Source organism: Nanorana parkeri, unplaced genomic scaffold, assembly GCF_000935625.1.
Source record: "Nanorana parkeri isolate BGI_ZX_2015 unplaced genomic scaffold, ASM93562v1 scaffold479, whole genome shotgun sequence".
Taxonomy (NCBI): Eukaryota; Metazoa; Chordata; class Amphibia; order Anura; family Dicroglossidae; genus Nanorana; species Nanorana parkeri.
The window spans coordinates 537,492-558,599 of record NW_017306747.1 but is presented as its reverse complement, the minus strand read 5'-3'; the positions used below and the strand labels follow the sequence as shown (position 1 = coordinate 558,599).

General features: G+C 49.7%; 1 protein-coding gene across 1 annotated transcript in view; it reads right to left on the bottom strand.

The window, feature by feature from the left end:
* EVI5L (ecotropic viral integration site 5 like) overlaps window positions 1-21,108 on the bottom strand; it is a 61,117-nt gene that overhangs the window by 39,860 nt on the left and 149 nt on the right. Inside the window, exon 2 of the mRNA XM_018560830.1 lies at window positions 8,754-8,914. Coding sequence (XP_018416332.1) covers window positions 8,754-8,914 — 161 coding nt within the window. The remainder of the gene's footprint in view (window positions 1-8,753; window positions 8,915-21,108) is intronic.

Here is a 21,108-nt window from a genome sequence, read left to right as displayed (position 1 = left end):
TCGGCGAAGGCTAAAAATAGCACGCTGGCATTATTCCAGATTAGCCTGAACTGGTGGTTAATGGTGCGGCGATGTTGGCGTGTACTGACAACCGATAAGGGAAGAGCGGCCTAAGATTATTGTTATCTTAAAGGAGTTGTAAAGTCCCGATATATCCGCTCCCGTTATATCATCAGCATTGTAATAGGAATACATGGGAATCTTGTTTCTGATAATGCAATCAAAGCTTATCGAACAAATCCCTTTTATGTAGTGAGTGCTGCCTTCCGTCTGCCAATAGACGAGTGCGTAGTCGTTTCTCCAAAAATAATGTGGGGTCCACCCTAAAATCCCATACCAGACTCTTAAACCAGGCCGCAGCCTGGCAGGGCAGGGGGGGAAAGAGGCAGCCCCCCCACCTCCCTGCCCACATACCTTCCGAGGGCGCTTTTCCAGGGGGTCCCCCCATGCCGATGGGGACCAGGGCCTCTTCCCCACAACCTCGGCCTGGTGGTTGTGGGGGTCTGTGGGCAGCAGTGACGTGCCATGACTTCTGTGCTGGGCGAGGCATCCCCTAGCCTTGCAGAAGCTCCGCCCCCACCCACCAAAGCTCCACCCCATTACACCGAAGCCCCAGCTCGGTAACCAAGCTGTGTGGGGAGGAAGAAGGGAGGAGACAGGGAGGAGACTCCAGGTCCCTCACTTGCCTGTCACTGCTGAGGCATCGAGATCGATGTCCTCACTTGTCTTTTTTTTGATTGGACAGCTTGGACCAATGGCGCTTTGCCATTGGTCCAAGCCATCCACAGAGCTCACGCCTCTAACACGGAGAAGAGGCTGTGACAACTCTTGCCTCACCAAGTTAGGTTAGCAGTGGAGAAGCCCGCTACCTGTCAAAAGCCGGACGCAGCGATGCCTGTAATTAACATCCAGCGCTCCGTCCATGACAGGTTACACGGCGGGGAGGATTTCCCTGCTGTGTAACCTTTAACAAGCCGATCTGAATGGAGGAAAATCTGTCACCTTCAGACTTGTAGCTGACACCTTTTTTCTTCATAATACTAGGTGAGGCTGTGCTCTCCTTGCCTCCCCTGACCGCACGTCCCTGGTGGGCGGGGGGGGCTTATCTGCATCTGGGTACCCACTTTTATAAAGGGGGCACCAGGATGCCACCTCCCCTACTCATTCAATAAAGAGTTAAAAATATTTAAATAAATACACAAACACCTTTTGGAAAAATGCCTTTATTTGAACAAAAAACACAAGTTTTTGAAAAATCTTTTATTTATATATCCTGACCCCCTGCCGACCTCCGAAAAACAAAAGAAAACACCCGCCACTGGCTGCCCGATGCAATGGTTACATCGGTCAGTGGGCAGAAATAAACACCGACTCACTGCCTGTCATTTGCAGGAGGAGCGGACCCAAGAGAGAACTTTCCTCTGCGGGAGCAATAGCCATTCTGCTATTGGCTATTTTAAATTGCATTAGCCAATAGCGGGCTGGCTCTTGCTTCCCCCCACTGCCTTCTATCAATCAGCAGAGGAGCGGACCTGAGAGAGAAAGTTCCATCTCAGGTCCGTTCCTCTCTGACCGACATAGGGTGCATTAGCCAGCCTGCTATTGGTTATTTCAATTTCAAACAGCCAATAGCAGGCTTTGTTTATTTCTGCCCACTTCAAACATTGCATCGGGGGTCGGGATTGACATTTGTGGGATATTTTTAATAGTTTTTTTAAATAAAGGCTTTGTCAAAAACTTGTGTTGTGTTTTTTTGTTCAATTAAAGGAATTTTTCAAGGTGTTGTCTGTTTGTTTATTTACATGTTGTTTAACCATTTAGTGAATGAGTAGGGGTACATTCACAAGGAGGGGGCCGCATCTGCGCGCCCCCTTTATGAAAAGGTGTACCCAGGAGCAGATGAGCCTCCTGCCCACAGACCCCCCACAACCACTGGGCCAGCGTTGTGGGGAAGAGACCCTTGTCCCCAACACCCTCCCAATGCCAAGGGCATGTAGCCTGGTATGGTGCCCATCACTTCCAACCACTTCATGGATTCCCAGTGTGCTTTGCGTCTCCTTCCCTGCGTGGCCCCGAAACGTTGGCTGTTTGACGTATGTGACGATTGAATAAAAAGTGCTTTACTGCTTGCACATATCATCGAGTGCTGGTGACTTCTATTATGAGTTGCATTGGTCAGACATTGGGTGAGTAAAGGTTTCCTTATGCGTCTGTGAAGGTTCTCATGTATCCAGGTCTTGGTAGATCTAGTTGGTCACATTCAGCTGGACTTGTTCTGTAATGTTGAAAATGTTTCGAAGCTTATCCAAGCCGCTTCTTTAGTTGTAATCAGGGCAGCCATCAGGGGGGTACGGCCGATACTCATGTAATGGGCCCCGGCAGCCTGGGGGGCCACCCGGGTCCCTTACATGACTATCGGCCGACGGTGAAGGGCAAGGAGGCGGAGGCCTGGCCCTAGCAGCTCAGGGCCCCAGCATTGCCACTCCAGCGGCTTTGAGACAAGCTGGGGCCCCATCAGCGACGCTGCTCGTCTGAGGTCAGACTGGCCGGAAGTGATGTCACGTTAGTGACATCACTTCCGGCAGACGAGGCCATGTGTGCAGGTAAGAGGAGCTAGGAAGGAAAGGAGGGGAGGCCAGCCAGACCAGCCCACCTGAGACCCCTTCATGTGTGAGGCCATGTGTGCAGCCACGAGGCCATGTGTGCAGGTAAGAGGAGCTAGGAAGGAAAGGAGGGGAGGCCAGCCAGACCAGCCCACCTGAGACCCCTTCAGAGCCCACCATAGACAGTCTCAGATGGGCTGTGCAGCATCTATGGTGGGCTCTGCAGGGTCACTCTCAGGTGGGTCCTGTGTCCAGCGCGTCACTAAGACCTGCGTCCAGTGGCGCGGTGGGGGGGGCCCGGCCTAAAGCCGTGTAAGGGGCCACAAAATTTCTGATGGCTGCCCTGGTTGTAATGCATGTCAGAAGGATACCCACAAAGCGGTCTTTCATTAAATCATCGAGAAGGTCAAGCGAAGACATGGAACCATCGGAGAGAAACAGAACACACCGCGTACTATAGTCAGCCCATATGTGGTTGCAGTGTTGGAAACCTCAGAAGGATTTTTACCAAAGATGGCATCCCTGTGTCCTTCAAGCCCAGCAATACACCGAGACAGAAGCTGGTACATCCAAAATATTCAATACAAGCAAAGTAACTTGGTATATGCAGTGCAGACAATGATTCGTTCTCATTTTCAGGGGTGATGGTGTTTGCATTAAATAATATTGATTAGTTAAATATGTTGAAATACATTTGAGTTTGATGCTGTTCTGTCCTGGATATCACCATTCTTTGAGGGCTATAAGTAAACGTACCCTTACAGTGAGGGACTCAAATAAAAAAAGTTTTACTCACCTGATCCTTGGTCCCATGGAGGTCGGCACTCACCTCTCTACCCCAATGCTCCAGTTATATGTTATTATTATTATAGAGGATTTATATAGCGCCAAACAGTTTGCGCAGCGCTTTACAATATAAGGAAGACATTACAATCACAATACAATTCAAGACAAGATGGTAAGGAGGGCCCTGCCCCTGAGGGCTTACAATCTAAAAGCAATCTCTCTGCATCCTCATCTCTAATACAAGTCAATGGACATGCATAAGGCGTTGCACTTTAACCCGTCTTGTCGCTTGTGAATGGTAAAGCACCTACCACAGGCATTTTGCAGCTGCCCTTTTGCCTTGGCCCACTTTTTGCATCTCACAGTGTCTGTGGAGTAGCTGTCCCTATACAGAGGGTGCCTAGGCACTGTCCCATGTGCAAAAATGCCCTGCTGCTTTAAAATCATGAATTATATACTAATGGTCATTTTTTTATATCAATCTGCCGTCACAACTGTGCTAATGAATCCCTTTTAGACAGTCAATCGCTGTATTTTAGGCATGGGCCCACTTAAAATGTCCCCTGCTGTCAGCGCAGGCTCAGTGGCACCTAGTGCTGCCCTTCTCTCTTCCAGACAGAGTGCTGCTGTAAAAGGAAGGGCAAAAGGCAGATATCAAGACAGGTTGGAGAATGCACACCTGTATCAGACTTTGTACTATATCTGCCTAGAGTTCATTGTAGAATACTTTTTAATAGATGACAGGTTCTCTTTAAGGGTCCTGCATATAAACACTGGAGGGTAATACAGGACACTCATCAGAAGCTACATTCTGCCTTGAATACAAAGTGACTGGAACGGGAAGAGAAGGAAGTCTGTGCTATTCATTCAGCTGTGTGTGTGTATGAATGGGGACATTGTAGGGAAAGTGAAAGCATCCTGGCTCAGTTATCTATACGGCATTGTCCTACGGAGAAGCGGGGTGACTTTTCCCAGGCACACGCTCCAGTAGCATGCTCCATTGCTGAGCATCGCAAAGCCTAAGGCAGTCTTGGCCGTCATTATTATATTATCTATCCCAGTGTTTCTCTACCTTTTTATAGTTGTGGCAGTATGCAAAATCCAGAGGCACCCCAGTGTAAAGTGTACAGAAAGTGGGGTTTCCCCCCCCATGTCTCCCCTCTTCCCATCAGACCCCCCGATCCTATTAGTGTTCCCCCTATCACGTCAGAGTGCTCCTCCTTCACATCAGAACCCCCCCTTCCCCCCTTCACATTAGAAGCCCCCTTCATATCGGAGTCCCCCCTCTTCCCATCAGAGTTCCCCCTTTCACATCAGAGTGCTCCCCCTTCACATCAAAATGCCCCCTATTCCCATCAGAGCCCCCCCTTTCACTTGAGAGCGCTCCCCATTCACATCAGAACCCCCGCCTTTCACATTAGAAGCCCCCTTCACATCAAAATGCCCCCTATTCCCATCAGAGCCCTCCTCCTATCAGAATTCCCCCTTTCACTTGAGAGCGCTCCCCATTCACATCAGAACCCCCGCCTTTCACATTAGAAGCCCCCTTCACATCAAAATGCCCCCTATTCCCATCAGAGCCCTCCTCCTATCAGAATTCCCCCTTTCACTTGAGAGCGCTCCCCATTCACATCAGAACCCCCGCCTTTCACATTAGAAGCCCCCTTCACATCAAAATGCCCCCTATTCCCATCAGAGCCCTCCTCCTATCAGAATTCCCCCTTTCACTTGAGAGCGCTCCCCATTCACATCAGAACCCCCGCCTTTCACATTAGAAGCCCCCTTCACATCAAAATGCCCCCTATTCCCATCAGAGCCCTCCTCCTATCAGAATTCCCCCTTTCACTTGAGAGCGCTCCCCATTCACATCAGAACCCCCGCCTTTCACATTAGAAGCCCCCTTCACATCAAAATGCCCCCTATTCCCATCAGAGCCCTCCTCCTATCAGAATTCCCCCTTTCACTTGAGAGCGCTCCCCATTCACATCAGAACCCCCGCCTTTCACACTAGAAGCCCCCTTTACATTAGTATCCCCCCTTTTATCAGAGTTCCCCCCTTCATATCAGAACCCTCCCCCCTTTCACATTAGAAGCCCCCTTTACATCAGAGTACTAAGGCAGGACTCCTGCCCTCTTTTGAGTGCTCGGGGAGCTCCTGGATGTAACCCCTCCAGATTAATGTCATGCATTTCAAGGGTGATCATCACTGTGGTAGGTTACCTGAGCAGTTAACCCTTTACACACCGTACACACCTCCATGTGCAAGAAACAAACTATAAAAAAAAGAAACGTTCATAGCATCTGCTGTTGAAATTATGAACTTTTAAAATACAGATCTGTATCACAACCAGACAGGAATGTAACAGAGTTTACAAAGCATTACAGATTATACCTGCCCTTGTCCTGTGCCCGGCTGTTCCCTCTGCCTCCTTTTCCCCGGCGCCTGCCGGATCTATGTGAGAGGCATCAGGGTCGAGATCACTCCACAGCAGGAGGCAAACAGACCGGCACAGTCAAGTCACTGGCTTGGAGAATGGGTGGCTGGTTTCCCCACCGGCGGTGCTGCTGCTCTTTTTCTGTCTGAGGCTCCGGGCAAAAGGGACAGCTGCTGTGGGCCCCTGTAAATTTTTGGGGCCCAGGGCAGCTGCCCCTTTTGCCCTGCAGTAAAGACAGCCCCGATGGTAAGAATTATGGAATATGAATTGAATTTGGCTCTGGACTCGAAGTCGAAGCATTTTCCAAATAATTTTACGCCCTGGTTCTTTATGACCGGGCCTTTTGAGGCTAACGGAGGTTTATGACACGGCCGTATTCCTTCTTTTCGGGTCTGTGTACTGTCAGAGGTGATTCAAGTTGGTCTGTGGTTGATCAAAATGTGTCACCTTCTCTGGCTGGCCACCACAGACATAAGATTAAAATTGAGTAGAAATGAGGGTGGCACTGTGTTCAATATGACTTCCCATTCTCTCCACACAGTTTGGGGGTCACCTGACATCATTTTGCATATAGGAACAGTAGTGGTGAAACAAACCCCCACTGGTGGGCATAACCAATCATCTTTTGCCTATTACTTCTCCGCAAATTGCCAAATTGGGGAATGGCAGGTGTGTGTTTTTTGCCTATATATTTTTTACTGAAAGGTGTCTTTCTGCTCTCGGAAAGTTGGCAGGTAGGTGAGCGGGGTGGGTTTATGGCAGGACACCGATCTATTAGTTAATCTTCAGGCACTAATCCCTCAAAGTATCCAGGAAATAGTGCAACTGTGTTAAAGTGCACCTATGCCCAGACTAAGGATATTTACATGTTCTTAACACGCAGGATAAGAGCTTTAAAACAAGTCACCCCTGATCTCTCTAGCTGCATGTACTGAGAACTACCTCATCCTCAAATGGTCACAACAAAGACTCTGAACTTAGTTTCTAAGGCCTCATTCACACACAACGCAAGCAAAATTGTATATTGCGTATATACGCGTCTATGTGCGTATAGACGAGCGTCTATGCGCGTATATACGAGCGTATATGCATGCACTATATGCAATCCCAGAATGCATCACTCGTAATGGAATTTTGAATGTGCTGTACGCATGTACGCTCGTATATACGCGTAAACGCGTGTATGTGCGCGTAAATACGCTGCCCGGACGCATCTCTGTTCCATTCTGTTTTTGCGCATCTATACGCTACACAAATATACGGCTCCATATGCGGCTATGTGTTTGGAGCCATTTATTTGCATATGTTGCATATGGTACAATACGCACGTACGCGCGTATACGCGCGGCAGTGTGAATGAGGCCTTACAGTGCACAAGCACCTGATGCTTGGTTATATAAGACGGCCGGCAGGACTGCCAGGAATCTGCTGCCATAGAAGATAAGAGAAGAGCTGTGATTTCGGTGCCTATGTTGTGAATTTAAAGATTAAATACTACTTAATTTCTGAATGCCTATAGCTGGAAAGGTAAGTGGGGGCTCGTTTTAAAGTGATTTCATAGCTGGTTCAGAAGATGGTCATTTAACGTGCACGGTCTTGGCACAGGTTCACTTTAAATTTGCAATGGCCATTCAATTGACCTCAACCCAGGTTCTATGTAATCCATTTCAGCCAGATGTCGGAGAGATCCGCACATCTGGGACGGGTGGGTCTGCTTCCTGAATCCAGAGCCGTACAACTTCCCCACTCTTTCTTCATGTACCAAGCTTGAAGCTGATTGGTGGCTGTGAGAAACATCTACTGACAATTTGAAATGTTAGGTTTCTGTAGGAAATTGACGGCAAGGATCCAGAAATGGGTGTTTTAGGGGATTTCTTTCCTGCATTACAACAAAACAGCTTCCCAGATTAACAGATTCCAGGAGAAGGGGACTCGGGTGGGCCAAAGAACTACTGTAAAGCAAACTGGAGCCCTGAGCAGTTTCTGCATGCATTAGGGCTAGTTCACACCACCCCCAGTGCGTTCCGGCACGATTCTGGTTGGAACGCATCCCGTCCGGCTCACTTTGCTTTGGGGCGTGGTGGTGCATTGAGGTCAATGGCACCGCAGCCACACCTTCCGGCCGCAGTGCGATCGCCCACACCGGAACGCGTGGCACATCAATGACTGTGTTCCGGTGCAGTCAAAAAAAATTGTACATGCAGCATTTTATCTGACCACACCGGAACGCATGCACTGATGTGCCCGGCGTTCCGGGGCAGGTGATCGCACTGCGGTCGGAGGGCGTGGCTGCGGTGCGGTGACTTCAATGCACCACCACGCCCCAAAACAAAGTGAGCTGGCTGGGATGTGATCCAGTGTGTTCTGGCCAGAATCGGGCTGGTGTGAACTAGCCCTTGAAGAAGAACCGACCCTTAGAGGGAAGCTACCCCCGGACTGCAAGTGCTTGTTTTGTCTAGCAGGCTCAGCATGGGAATCAGCGCTCGTCTCTCTCCTCCTATGCTCCGGGTGTGCAATGTCCATTGGCATCCTCACATCTAATGCTAGTCAATGGACCTGCATAAGACATTATGACCAGGGAAGAAGAGGCTGCGGGGACCGGTCTAGCAGCCCAAAGGAAGCCAGGATAAGGTAAGTAGTTCTGCTTTATTCCAGCCTCTAGACAAAGACAAGTCTTGTAGTGCGGGGGTAGGTAGTTTTTTTTCTTTTCCTAGAGTTCTTCTTTAATTCTCAATTGTGACCGGAGAGTACCTTCAATCCCAGTCTGAGAATCCTCATATTTGATCTATTTCTTAAAAACACAACGGATACAATGTATGAAAAGCACTGATAACATGTAAAGAACCTTTATGGACAGAAGAGAAGACAAAGGGAACACCTGGCTGTTCACGAAAACCACATCAGCCAACCACAACCCCGCACCATGTACCTGTTCTGCTCCTCCAGCTTGCTGAGCAGCTCCAGTTCATCTGGACTGAGGTTCTCGGAGTCTGAGGGGGAGATGCTGACGGGGGCTGACAAAGATGAATCGTCCGGGCTTAGGGTTGGACTGGCCATGTCTGCGAGTGGGAGCGGGGCCAGAACGCTCATCTGAAATAACAGGAAATGATTGAGTCAGTGGCTTGTGCAAGAGTGTAACCGTGCCGGTGGAAGCTATGGCAGAGACTACAATGAATGACAAGGAGGAGATAAACAACAAGGAAGTGACAGTTAGGTCAAGTATAATATGGTGTACAGTATGTTCTGTATTGTTGTGGCTGTGTCTGTGCAGTAGCTCCCTATACTGGTCTATGGGGCCATCTGAGCATCTTCTGCCTCATAGAAGCCCATAGGAAACCACGGCATAGGCTTGGGAATAAACCTGTTGAGTTATACAAGTTACAATTGCTGACCCAATTTGTGGGATCTTTCATTGCTACAGCTGTACTTGCATAGCAACGACTCAAACTCATCACATGACAATTGGGGGGTCAGTGGGAAGAATGCTCCTTACATTGGCGGTCAGTGGGAAGAATGCTCCTTACATTGGTGCTCAGTGGGAAGAATGCCCCTTACATTGGTGCTCAGTGGGAAGAATGCCCCTTACATTGGTGCTCAGTGGGAAGAATGTTCCTTACATTGGTGCTCAGTGGGAAGAATGCCCCTTACATTGGTGATCAGTGGGAAGAATGCCCCTTACATTGGTGCTCAGTGGGAAGAAGCCTCCCCACCCCCAGATTAAAAAAAGAAACATTGGTGTTCTGCAGCTGGCTCTGCCAGATAGCATTGGACGTGGAACAACACAGGCCCCATTAAACAGGTGGTCAATCAGACACAGCTCAAGTAATCCATACCAACCCCTTAGGAACCCTAGAGTTTCACACACCCCTGCTTTCAAATGGCTGCTCTAACCCTTCCCTACTCTATCCAAACACAAAAAATTCACATGAAAAATGGATGTAGTAACCCAAAAGGGTCTTTTCCCTATATACATCACTATTTTGACAGGAGCACACCTTTAACTAGGGAGGCACCGATACTAGTATCGGTATCGGTGCCGATACCGAGTATTTGGGTGAGTATCTGTGATGAGAGAGCATGGAGCCGACTTCCCGGACTTCCCGGCCGACTGACCGATTGGTCAGGAAGCTAGCAAATCCGGAAGCCGGGCGCCGTGTAATGACGCAGCGCCCGGCATTCTGATTGGCCAGGAAGCCGGCGCCATGCTCCCTCGTCATCTCATGAATCATAATATTAATTTGGGTCTCCACTTTGCTTTAATGCCTCCCTCCCCAGGAGCATATACCCGCCTTTGCTGCCCCATTCACCAGACATGAAGGAAATACCTAATACCTCCATGTATGGAGAAGAAGGTGACATCCTTTGGTGCTTGGAGATTGGCCCGGCACTGTCACATGGGTGACAAAGAGATTTCCCCGACACGATGTCCAGGTAGAGTGACTCAGAATGGGCTTTTATCACTGTTCCTGGAGGCAGAATGGAGCAATGGGGGGCATGAAGAAAAGGCAAGTGTTGGCTAGGAATGGGGCATCTTGATGGGCAAAGCACGAGTCCACTTTAAGAATGACAGCATTTAGTAAAATGTCTGAGGAAAACATCCAAAATGCAGCTAAAGGTCACCTCAAACTACTAAAATACCAGATATCATTTATTTCAATGGACTTCACTCTCTTCCAACTGAATACCTGCCAAGAACCAGCCTCACCTCGTCCCAACCGCAGCGATCTGCATAGCAACAACTCCGTTCAAACTCATTACATGACGTGAACGTGTATGACCCACTTACAGTATTTCTGCCATCACTGAGGAGTACAGGACTGAAGATCCAAAGCCACACAGCAGCTGAGGCAAATACCGGGGCCACGAATGAGAGAGAGCTGCCAGGGGAGGGGAGGGGTTCACGACATGTAAGGGGGTTAGATGCAAAGCAATCACCATCATAACTTTATGTAACCCGACCGAGGAACAAAACAAACAACCAAAAAAATACACATGATAATATGATTCCACACTTTTGATGGGGAGTAGGAAGCATTCCACCTTTAGAATGATGGTCAGTGGGAAGAATGCCCCTTACATTGGTGGTCAGTTGCAGGAAGGCCCCCCTTACATAGATGGTCAAGTCAGAAGAATGTCCCACTTACATTGGGTGTCAGAGGGAAGAATGCTCCTTACATTGGTGGTCAGTGAGAAGAATGCCCCTTACATTGGTTGTCAGAGGGAAGAATGCCCCTTACATTGGGGGTCAGTGGGAAGAATGCTCCTTACATTGGTGGTCAGTGGGAAGAATGCCCCTTACATTGGTGGTCAGTGGGAAGAATGCCCCTTACATTGGTGGTCAGTGGGAAGAATGCCCCTTACATTGGTGGTCAGTGGGAAGAATGCTCCTTACATTGGTGGTCAGAGGGAAGAATGCTCCTTACATTGGTGGTCAGTGGGAAGAATGCTCCTTACATTGGTGGTCAGAGGGAAGAATGCTCCTTACATTGGCGGTCAGTGGGTATTGGAGAGACTCATGCGATTGGCTCCATTTGCAAGTCTGAATGGAGCCTTATACTAAGCAACAGATCAGATAATCTACATTTTCCAAAAATCCCCCAAAAATCCTCGAGTCATTTTATCTTTTAATCTTTTCAGTATTTACATCTTTTTTTAAAATAAAATATTCAAATGGATTTTAAAATATAGTTTAGCTTCTGCCTACTTTTGATTGGAGCCTCCTACAAATGTGGGAAGGTTGAGTTTCATGCAACGGTTGCCCCTAGTAGACTGCGGGCATCCATCCACAACTTCTCCCCCCCATTCCTTTTACCTTCTTTTTCTCCTCCCATCTTCTTCCTTCCTTCCTTCCCTACTGTGGGTGACGGCTTCTTACTGTTCTCTTTCGCTTCTTCCTTCTTATTTCTTGGCTTGTTGCTGGTACATGTTCTGCAAAACTGGGTTACCCTTGGTAAGGTCTATACTGCACAGCCTTACCCTCCTGCTGCCATGTTATCATCTCAATGTGTTTGATGGTATTATTTTATGTTGTCCGACCTTCTCATGTTGGGTTGTTAAACACAATAAAAACCTATTGAAATCTAGAAGATTTAAAAGGAGAACTATGGGGTTAAGGCTTTTCCCCATAGTTCTCCTTAGGGTAACGGGAGGACACAAACTAGCGTCCTTGCGTCACCCTGGGCTCAGTATACCGCGAGCTGCTGGGATCCGCCCACCTGCGTGACTGACAGCTGGCTCTGCCTATCTAGAGGCAGATCCAGCTGTACCCGCCCCCTCCCCCATCCGTTCCAACAGTCAGCGCTGGCAGATCGGAGCGAGGAGAGGGGAATCCAGCCCCTCCCCCTGTCACGGCAGAGAGACGTGACAGGATCGAGAGGCGAGCGAACGCCGGTATGTGTTCGCTCACCTCCCGATCTACTGAGCCGACCTGTGACAGTCTCATTGTCGCAGGTCGGCTAGAACTATGAGGATGAGAGAAAAGCATCCCCTCATAGTTCTCCTTTAAGAAGGTGCTCCTAACGACAACTCGTTATGTGTATAAAAGACACTCTTTCTTCCATTCAAACCTCCATGGGCAAGACCAAAGAGCTGTCAAAGGATGTCAGGGACAAGATTGTAGACCTGCACAAGGCAGGAATTGGCTACAAGACTATCAGCAAGAAGCTCGGTGAGAAGGAATATTGGCAAATGGAAGGAATACAAAATAACCATCGATGGCACTCGGTCTGGATCTCCATGCAAGATTTCCCCTCATGGGGTGAGGATGGTCATGAGAAAAGTGAGGGATCCGCCCAGCACTACACGGGGGGAGGAGCTTGTGAATGATCTAAAGGCAGTTGGGACCACATCAAACAAGCCAATGGTTACACAATACACCGCCATGGATTGAGATCCTGCAGCGCCCCCAAGGTCCCCCTCCTCAGGAAGGCCCATGTACAGGCCCACCCGAGGTCTGCCAATGAACATCTAAATGATTCAGAGAAGGATTGGGAGAAAGTGCTGCGGTCAGGCGAGACCAAAATTGAGCTCTTTGGCATGAACTCGACTCGCCGTGTTTGGAGGAAGAAATTTTTTAATTCCAAAGTGCATTACTTTGCATTTATCGACATTAAACCTCATCTGCCACATTAATGCCCACTCCCCTATTTTATCCAGGTCCTCCTGTAATGTTATAGTGTCTAAGTCCGTGTCTATTACCCTCCCTATTTTGGTGTCATCCGCAAACACAGAAATATCGCTGTTAACACCCTCCCCGATGTCATTAATAAATAAGTTGAACAATATGGGACCCAGCACAGAACCCTGAGGCACACCGCTCATTACACTAGCCCAGTCTGAAAAGGTGCCATTTACAGATACCCTCTGGACACGTTCCCGTAGCCAGTTCTCTATCCACGTACACACCACCTCATCTATGCCCATAGCCCTCAGCTTGTGTAGCAAGCGTTTGTGTGGTACCGTATCAAAAGCCTTTGAGAAATCCAGATATACCACATCTACCGGCTTACCTCCGTCCATATCTCTACTCACCCCCTCATAAAAAGTTAGCAGGTTAGTCAGGCAGGAACGGTCTTTCCTGAACCCGTGCTGATTGTCATTTGTGGCTTGCCGGGTCACTTTGTGTCAACACCAGGACTCCATTCCTGTGGGCCAGAGGACAGTCTTCCCCTGCACACTGGCATGAATGGTACGTTACCATGGCAACACTGCCGCCACAAGGACGTGCCGTCACCTCAAGGCAACGACAGCTATTATAGCTGAATGCAGAGCTGCTGATGGCACTAGCCAGGTGCAGGGCCTAGTAGGAAGCCCCAAGGGCAGTTGTTGTCAGGGGGGCCCTCAACTGCAGCCCCCGGCATCACCGAAGGGCCCCGCTTCATGCTCAGTATATGTAATGCTACAAAAGACATTGTACAGGAGATGGTCAGAGACTGCGGATACGGGAAAGGTGCTGATGGGGACTGCAGACATGCTGTGGGACACGGACCAAGACTTTTGCAATCACCAAATCTAATGGAGACTTGGCATGGTGTGAGTGAGGCCCTGTCCACACTTAGCGATTTATCGCGCGGTAATTCCCCGCGACATCGCGGCAATTTACCGCGCGATATCGCTCTCCAATGCTTCTCAACGGGCAAAGGGTCCTGCTGTCGCGGGTCGTGCGTCGCTACAGCAGGACCCTTTTTGGAGTGGATTTAGCCGCGATTCAAGCTTGCCCAATGTAAGCATTTGCGCGACAAATCGCGCAAAATGCAAATCGCGTGACAAACGGGCGATTTGCGAATCGCGCAGTGTGAATGGGGCCTAAAGATAAAGACACCGGCACTCCAAATTCATAAGCAAACGTCTATTTATTGACGTGCAGCATAGTAAATGGCAACGCACGTTTCGGGGTCACATGTGTATGCTTGGTCACTGAGGAAGGGGTTCCTCTGTGACCCCCGAAACGTTTGTTGCCGTTTACTATGCTGCACTAGTACTATGTTTACTATGCTTTACTATGCCCTCCGGCCGCAATGCGATCGCCCGCACGGGATTATGTCGCACATTATGACACATTATGTCCGCTGCAATCAAAATAGTGCTTGCAGCATTTTGATCGCAGCGCACCGGACCGCAGGCACGATGTGCCTTGCGATCCCGTGGGGGCGAATGCATTGCGGCCGGAGGGCGTGGCTCCCGTGCCATTCACTTCAATGGCCCGCCACGCCCCCTCCTGCCCCCACTAAAAAGTGAGCCGGGCCGCAATGCGAAGCAGTGCGTTCTGTCCAGAATCGGGCCGGAACGCACTGCAACTGGTGTGAACGGGCCCTTAGGGCTCGTGCATGCTCGATTTTTTGCGTGGGCATTGTATTACCACTTGGTCCCGTGGAGGCCCATTGCACTCCAGGCGGGGGGAGGGGGAGGGCGTGTCTGCAGTGCTATTGACATGAATGGCACTGCCATGCCCCCTCCTGCCCAAGAATTTGTGCGTCCGATCCATTGTGTTCCGCACGGGACAGTGCGATGAGCGCGCGGGCCGGTGGAAACGAGTCCTTAAAGGGTATCTAAAGCTAAAACATTTGTTAGTATTGGACGGAGTGCGGAGGGTGTAGAACGCCTGTAGAAGGTCTCTGCCCCTACTCGGGACTCCATGTGTCCTGGTGACCTTTGTCACTGCAACTGAAAGTGACGGTTTGAGTTGTCACCAAAACAGGAACAAAGGGGAAATCTTCCAATGGGGGACACTTGTTTCGTTGACTTAAATTGATATGAAAGTCAAATGGTTTTTAAAACATTTCAAATGCTGATGAAATCACTTACAATGGCTGCTGCGCCTTGATATTTAAAAGTGTTAGCTCCCCTGAGCACTGGTGTCTGATATCCTGTTTTTGGGGGGACTTCTTTCCCTCGCAGGGTCCTATAGAGCCACCCTTCTGTGTGCCAGTAAGCCAGGTGTGGCTCCTTCGCCTTGAAGGGTCCTATGGAGCCACCCTTGCGGGTGCCAGTAAGTGGTGTGTGGCTCCTTTCCCTTGCAGGGTCCTATGGAGCCACCCTTGTGGTGCCAGTAAGCTGTGTGTGACTCCTTTCCCTTGCTGAGTCCTATGGAGCCACCCTTGTGGGTGCCAGTAAGTGGTGTGTGGCTCCTTTCCCTTGCAGGGTCCTATAGAGCCACCCTTCTGTGTGCCAGTAAGCCAGGTGTGGCTCCTTCGCCTGGAAGGGTCCTATAGAGCCACCCTTGCGGATGCCAGTAGGCTGTGTGTGGCTCCTTTCCCTTGCAGGGTCCTATGGAGCCACCCTTGTGGGTGCCAGTAAGTGGTGTGTGGCTCCTTTGCCTTGCAGGGTTCTATGGAGCCACCCTTGTGGGTGCCAGTAAGCCATGTGTGGCACCTGTGCCTTAAAGGGTCCTATGGAGCCACCCTTGTGGGTGCCAGTAAGTGGTGTGTGGCTCCATTCCCTTGCAGGGTCCTATAGAGCCACCCTTGTGGATGCTAGCAAGCTGTGCGTATCCCTACAAACACACAACAGACACAGCAAGGAAAACCTCTGCACTTCTCTATCCTCCAAGCTAGTAGAGGATCATCTGCTGGAGAACGCTCTTTCCATTGTGATCTTGTATTGCACAGGAAGTTCAGGGAAGCAGAGCTTAGAGAGGCAAAGCTGTTCAGAAACATGATACCTTGAGTGTTTCGGCAAACATGTAAAGAAATACTTTGCTGGGCGATGGACACTGTATTAGGTACACCTCTTCAACTGCTCGTTAATGCAAATATCTGATCAGCCAATCACATGGCAGCAACTCAATGCATTTCGGCATCTAGGCGTGGTGAAGACGACTTGCTGAAGTTCAAACCGAGCATGGTCAGAATGGTCAGAGGTCAGAGGAGAATGGTCAGAGGTCAGAGGAGAAAGGTCAGAGGAGAATGGTCAGAGGAGAATGGTCAGAGGAGAATGGTCAGAGGAGAATGGTCAGAGGAGAATGGTCAGAGGAGAATGGTCAGAGGTCAGAGGAGAATGGTCAGAGGAGAATGGTCAGAGGTCAAAGGAGAATGATCAGAGGAGGATGGTCAGAGGAGAATGGTCAGAGGTCAGAGGAGAATGGTAAAAAGGTCAGAGGAGAATGGTCAGAGGAGAATGGTCAGAGGAGAATGGTCAGAGGAGAATGGTCAGAGGAGAATGGTCAGAGGAGAATGGTCAGAGGAGAATGGTCAGAGGAGAATGGTCAGAGGAGAATGGTCAGAGGAGAATGGTCAGAGGAGAATGGTCAGAGGAGAATGGTCAGAGGAGAATGGGCAGAGGAGAATGGGCAGAGGAGAATGGGCAGAGGTCAGAGGAGAATGGTCAGACTGGTTCAAGATGATAGAAAGGCAACAGTCACTCTAACAACCCCTCGTTACATCCGAGGTATGCAGAAGAACATCTCTGAACGCACAACACGTCCAACCTTGAATCAGATGGGCTACAGCGTCAGAAGACCACACCGGGTGCCACTCCTGTCAGCTAAGAACAGGAAGCTGAGGCTACGAATCATGAGGGATCACCAAAATTGGACAATAGAAGATTGGAAAAACGTTGCCTGGTCTGAGGAGTCTCCATTTCTGCTGCGACATTCAGATGGTAGGGTCAGAACAGTAGCGTCACAAGGGGGGGTGCAGCCCGCACCCGGGTCACACTAAAATGACTGACAATCATTTTGGTGTCGCCCCCTCTAAAAAGTCAGGCACTCGGTCATGGACCGAGAGCCCGACAGTGTCAGGAGAGAGGAGGGGACCCGGCGGTATACCTCATCCCGCCGGGTGACCGTCCACTCCTCTCTCTGCTGGCATCCACCACCAAGATGGCCGTCGGCAGGCGTCAATCAGATGGCCGCTCATGCGCGGTGACGTTACACACAATGACAACACAGTGGGGTGTCACCCGGCCGAGAGACACCGGGGTGACACCTGGCCTCAGGATGCCCCTGGGTCATAATTTGGCATAAACAACATGAAAACATGGATCCATCCTGCCTTGTATCAGCGGTTCAGGCCGGTGGTGGTGTCATGGTGTGGTGGGATATTTTTTGGCAAACTCCGGGCCCCTTAGTACCAATTGAGCATCGTTTAAACGCCACGGCCTACCCGAGTATTGTTGCTGACCATGCCAATCCCCTTATGACCACAGTGTTCCCATCTTCTGATGGCTACTTCCAGCAGGATAACGCTCCATGTCACATGATCTCACTCTGGTTCCTTGAACATGACAACGAGGTCTCTGAACTCCAATGTCCTCCACAGTCACCAGATCTTCATCCAATAGAGCGCCATTGGGTTGTGGTGGAACGGGGAATCCGCATCATGGATGTGCAGCAGACAAATCTGCAGCAACTGTGTGATGCCATCATGTCAATAGGGACCAAACTCTCAGAAGAATGTTTCCAACACCTTGTGGAATCAATGCCATGAAGAATGAAGGGGGTTCTGAAGGCAAAAGGGGGTCCAACCCTGTACTAACAGGGTGTACCTAATAAACCTCCATAGACAGGTCCGATTTGGATTCATTATGGAGTACTACTTTATCACTAGGAGAGGTTCCTTCACTAGGAAGAGCGAGTTCCTCATACTTCCTGTTTTGCACCGATACTGAGTATTTGGGCGAGTTCCTCTTACTTCCTGTTTTGCACCGATGCCGAGTATTTGGGCGAGCTCCTCTTACTTCCTGTTTTGCACCGATGCCGAGTATTTGGGCGAGTTCCTCTTACTTCCTGTTTTGCACCGATGCTGATGCCGAGTATTTGGGTGAGTACTCTTACTCTGATACTGCAACTTCCGGGCAGAGGAAGATTTCCTCTCACCGGCAGTGCCGTAGGGGAACATGGAGCCAGCTTACCGTGTGAGCAGGCTGGGCGGCAATTCTATCTTGCTATTAGACCTTTCTACTGCTTTTGACACTGTTGACCACCCGCTGCCCCTCAAAAAAACTCCACTCGCTTGGCCTACAAGACTCTGCTCTCTCGTGGTTCTCCTCCTACCTATCTAAGCGCTCCTTTAATGTCACCTACAAATCTAACTCCTCCTCTTCCTCTTTCTGTAGGGCTCAGTCCAACGGTGAAGGGGCGAGGAGGCGGAGGCCTGGTCCTAGCAGTGTAGGGCCCCAGCATTGCCGCTCCAGCGGCTTTGAGACAAGCTGGGGCCCCATCAGCGACGCTGCTCGTCTGATGTCGGACTGGCCAGAAGTGACGTCACCTTAGTGACGTCACGTCACTTCTGGCCGGTCCGTCGGTCAGATGAGGCCATGTGTGCAGATAAGAGGAGCTAGGAAGGAAAGAAGGAAGGAAGGAAGGAAAGGAGGGAGGGGAGGGATGCAGCCCTGACCAGCTCACCCGCGACCCCTTCAGAGCCCACCATAGACAGTCGCAGATGGGCTGTGCAGCATCTATGGTGGGCTCTGCAGGCTCTGCGACCCTGACTGCAGGGTCAGGGTCGCAGATGGGCTGTGCAGGATCTATGGTGGGCTTAGCGCGTCACTAAGCCCTGCGTCCAGCGCGTCACTAAGCCCTGCGTCCAGCGGCGGGTGGGGCCCGGCCTAAAGCCGTGTAAGGGGCCCCAAAATTTCTGATGGCTGCACTGTTTACACCGCACCCCCTATATAGAGTGCATGAATAGAAAAAAGGTTAGGAGATAATAGGGTTTCTGGAGGGGTGTAAGTGACCATCCAAGAGAGATTTACTAAAAATATGTCATATTTTATTTTTGTAGCTTAAAAGGAGAACTATGGGGGGGGGGGGGGTGCTTTTCACTCACCTCATAGTTCTAGCCGACCTGTGACAATGAGACTGTCACAGGTCGGCTCAGTAGATCGGGAAGTGAGCGAACACATACTGCAGTTCGCTCACCTCTCGATCCTGTCACAGCTCTCTGCCGTGACAGGGGGAGGGGCTGGATTCCCCTCTCCCCGCTCCGATCCACCAGCGCTAACTGGTAGAACGGACGGCGGAGGGGGCGGGTACAGCTGGCTCTGCCTCTAGATAGGCAGAGCCAGCTGTCACTCACGCAGCTGGGCGGATCCCGTCATCTACGTCGGGATCCGCTCCAGGTGCGGCGTCTCAGTATACCGCGAGCTGTAGCTCTCTATATACTGAGCTTAGGGTGACGGGAGGACGCTAGTTTGTGTCCTCCCGTTACCCTAAGGAGAACTATGGGGAAAAGCCCTGACCCCATAGTTCTCCTTTAAGTAATATTATTAAAAAGATACAATGCATTACAGGTGTATAGAAACCCTGCATGAGCTTTGTTTGTACAATCATTGATAGGGTATACACATGATTATAAATCCAGGTATTCAGAATTAACATGATATTAATCACATAATCAACGACCACATGATTACCCCCTATAGCGGTTTGACTTAATAGGTCCCTTTTATATAAACATTGATTGGGTATAGACAAGGTCATAAATTCAAGTATTCAAATTGACATGATAATGATCACACAGTTAATAACAAAGTGGACAACAACATGATTGCCCCTAAAGCGGCTTAGCTTAGTAGGTCCCGACGCGTTTCGCCCGTGGCTTCACCAGGGGACCCACACGAGATGGATCATGCAGGGCTAATTTGGCAGAACTATGTAGACAAAGGCCACGCCCCCCGCGTAATCAGCTCATGAATAATTAATGAGCAGAGATGGAGTGGTTAACCCCACAAAGTGCTTTTTTTTTCTCTCTCTCACCGTAACCGTAATTCATTCTATTTGTCTTTTTATAATAACAAATGCAACCAATGTGGAGGAAGTATGGAAGGTTCAAAGATGGCGGCTGTACAGTACAAGGAGAGAAACGGAAGTCTAATCATCACAAGAGGGACAAGTGATGAGGGACCGGGAGGTGGACAGGAAATCCCTACGTGCTCCTCAGCGCCATCTAGAGGCCGTAATAAGGAGGGACCCAACAATGGATAGTCCCTTTAAATGGGGGCCAGTTGGGACTTCAGCGGTTGCATCTATTGGATAGGAAGTGACAGTTATCTCCTATAGGCCCCGCCCACAAGGCTTCTAGGAGAAGAGACATTTAAAGTGGAACTACCCCGCCGCCCCCCATCCTACACATGCCCTCTATATCAATTGCTGTTACTATGGTGCTGCCCATGTGATCGGCTATGACGCCAGCCATTGGAGGATTGGAAGTTGGGATGTAGTGAGGTAGGTGTCTCTGGTATATATGTGGTAGGTGTCTCTGGTATATAGGGGGTAAGTGTCTCGGGTATATAGGGGGTAGGTGTCCCTCTAGTGAGGTAGCTGTCCCTGGTACATAGGAGGTAGGTGTCCCTGGTATATATAGATGTAGTGACGTAGGTGTCTCGGGTATATATGAGGTAGTGAGGTAGGTGTCTCGGATATATAGGAGGTAGGTGTCTCTCTGGTGTATAGGAAGTAGGTGTCTCTCTGGTATATTTAGATGTAGTGTCGTAGGTGTCTCTGGTATATATAGATGTAGTGAGGTAGGTGTCTCTGGTATATATAGATGTAGTGAGGTAGGTGTCTCTGGTATATAGGAGGTAGGTATATCTGGTATATAGGAGGTAGGTGTCACTTGTATATAGAGGGTAGGTATCCCTGGTATATAGGAGGTAGGTATCACTTGTATATAGAGGGTAGGTGTCCCTGGTATATATGAGGTGGGTGCCCCTGGTATATAGCTGTACTGGGGTAGGTGTCTCTGGTATATAGAAGGTAAGTGTCCCTTGTATATAGGGGGTAGATGTCCCTCAGGTGAGGTAGGTACTGACATATCTGGAAGGGACACATTGGGCACCATGCAGAGGAA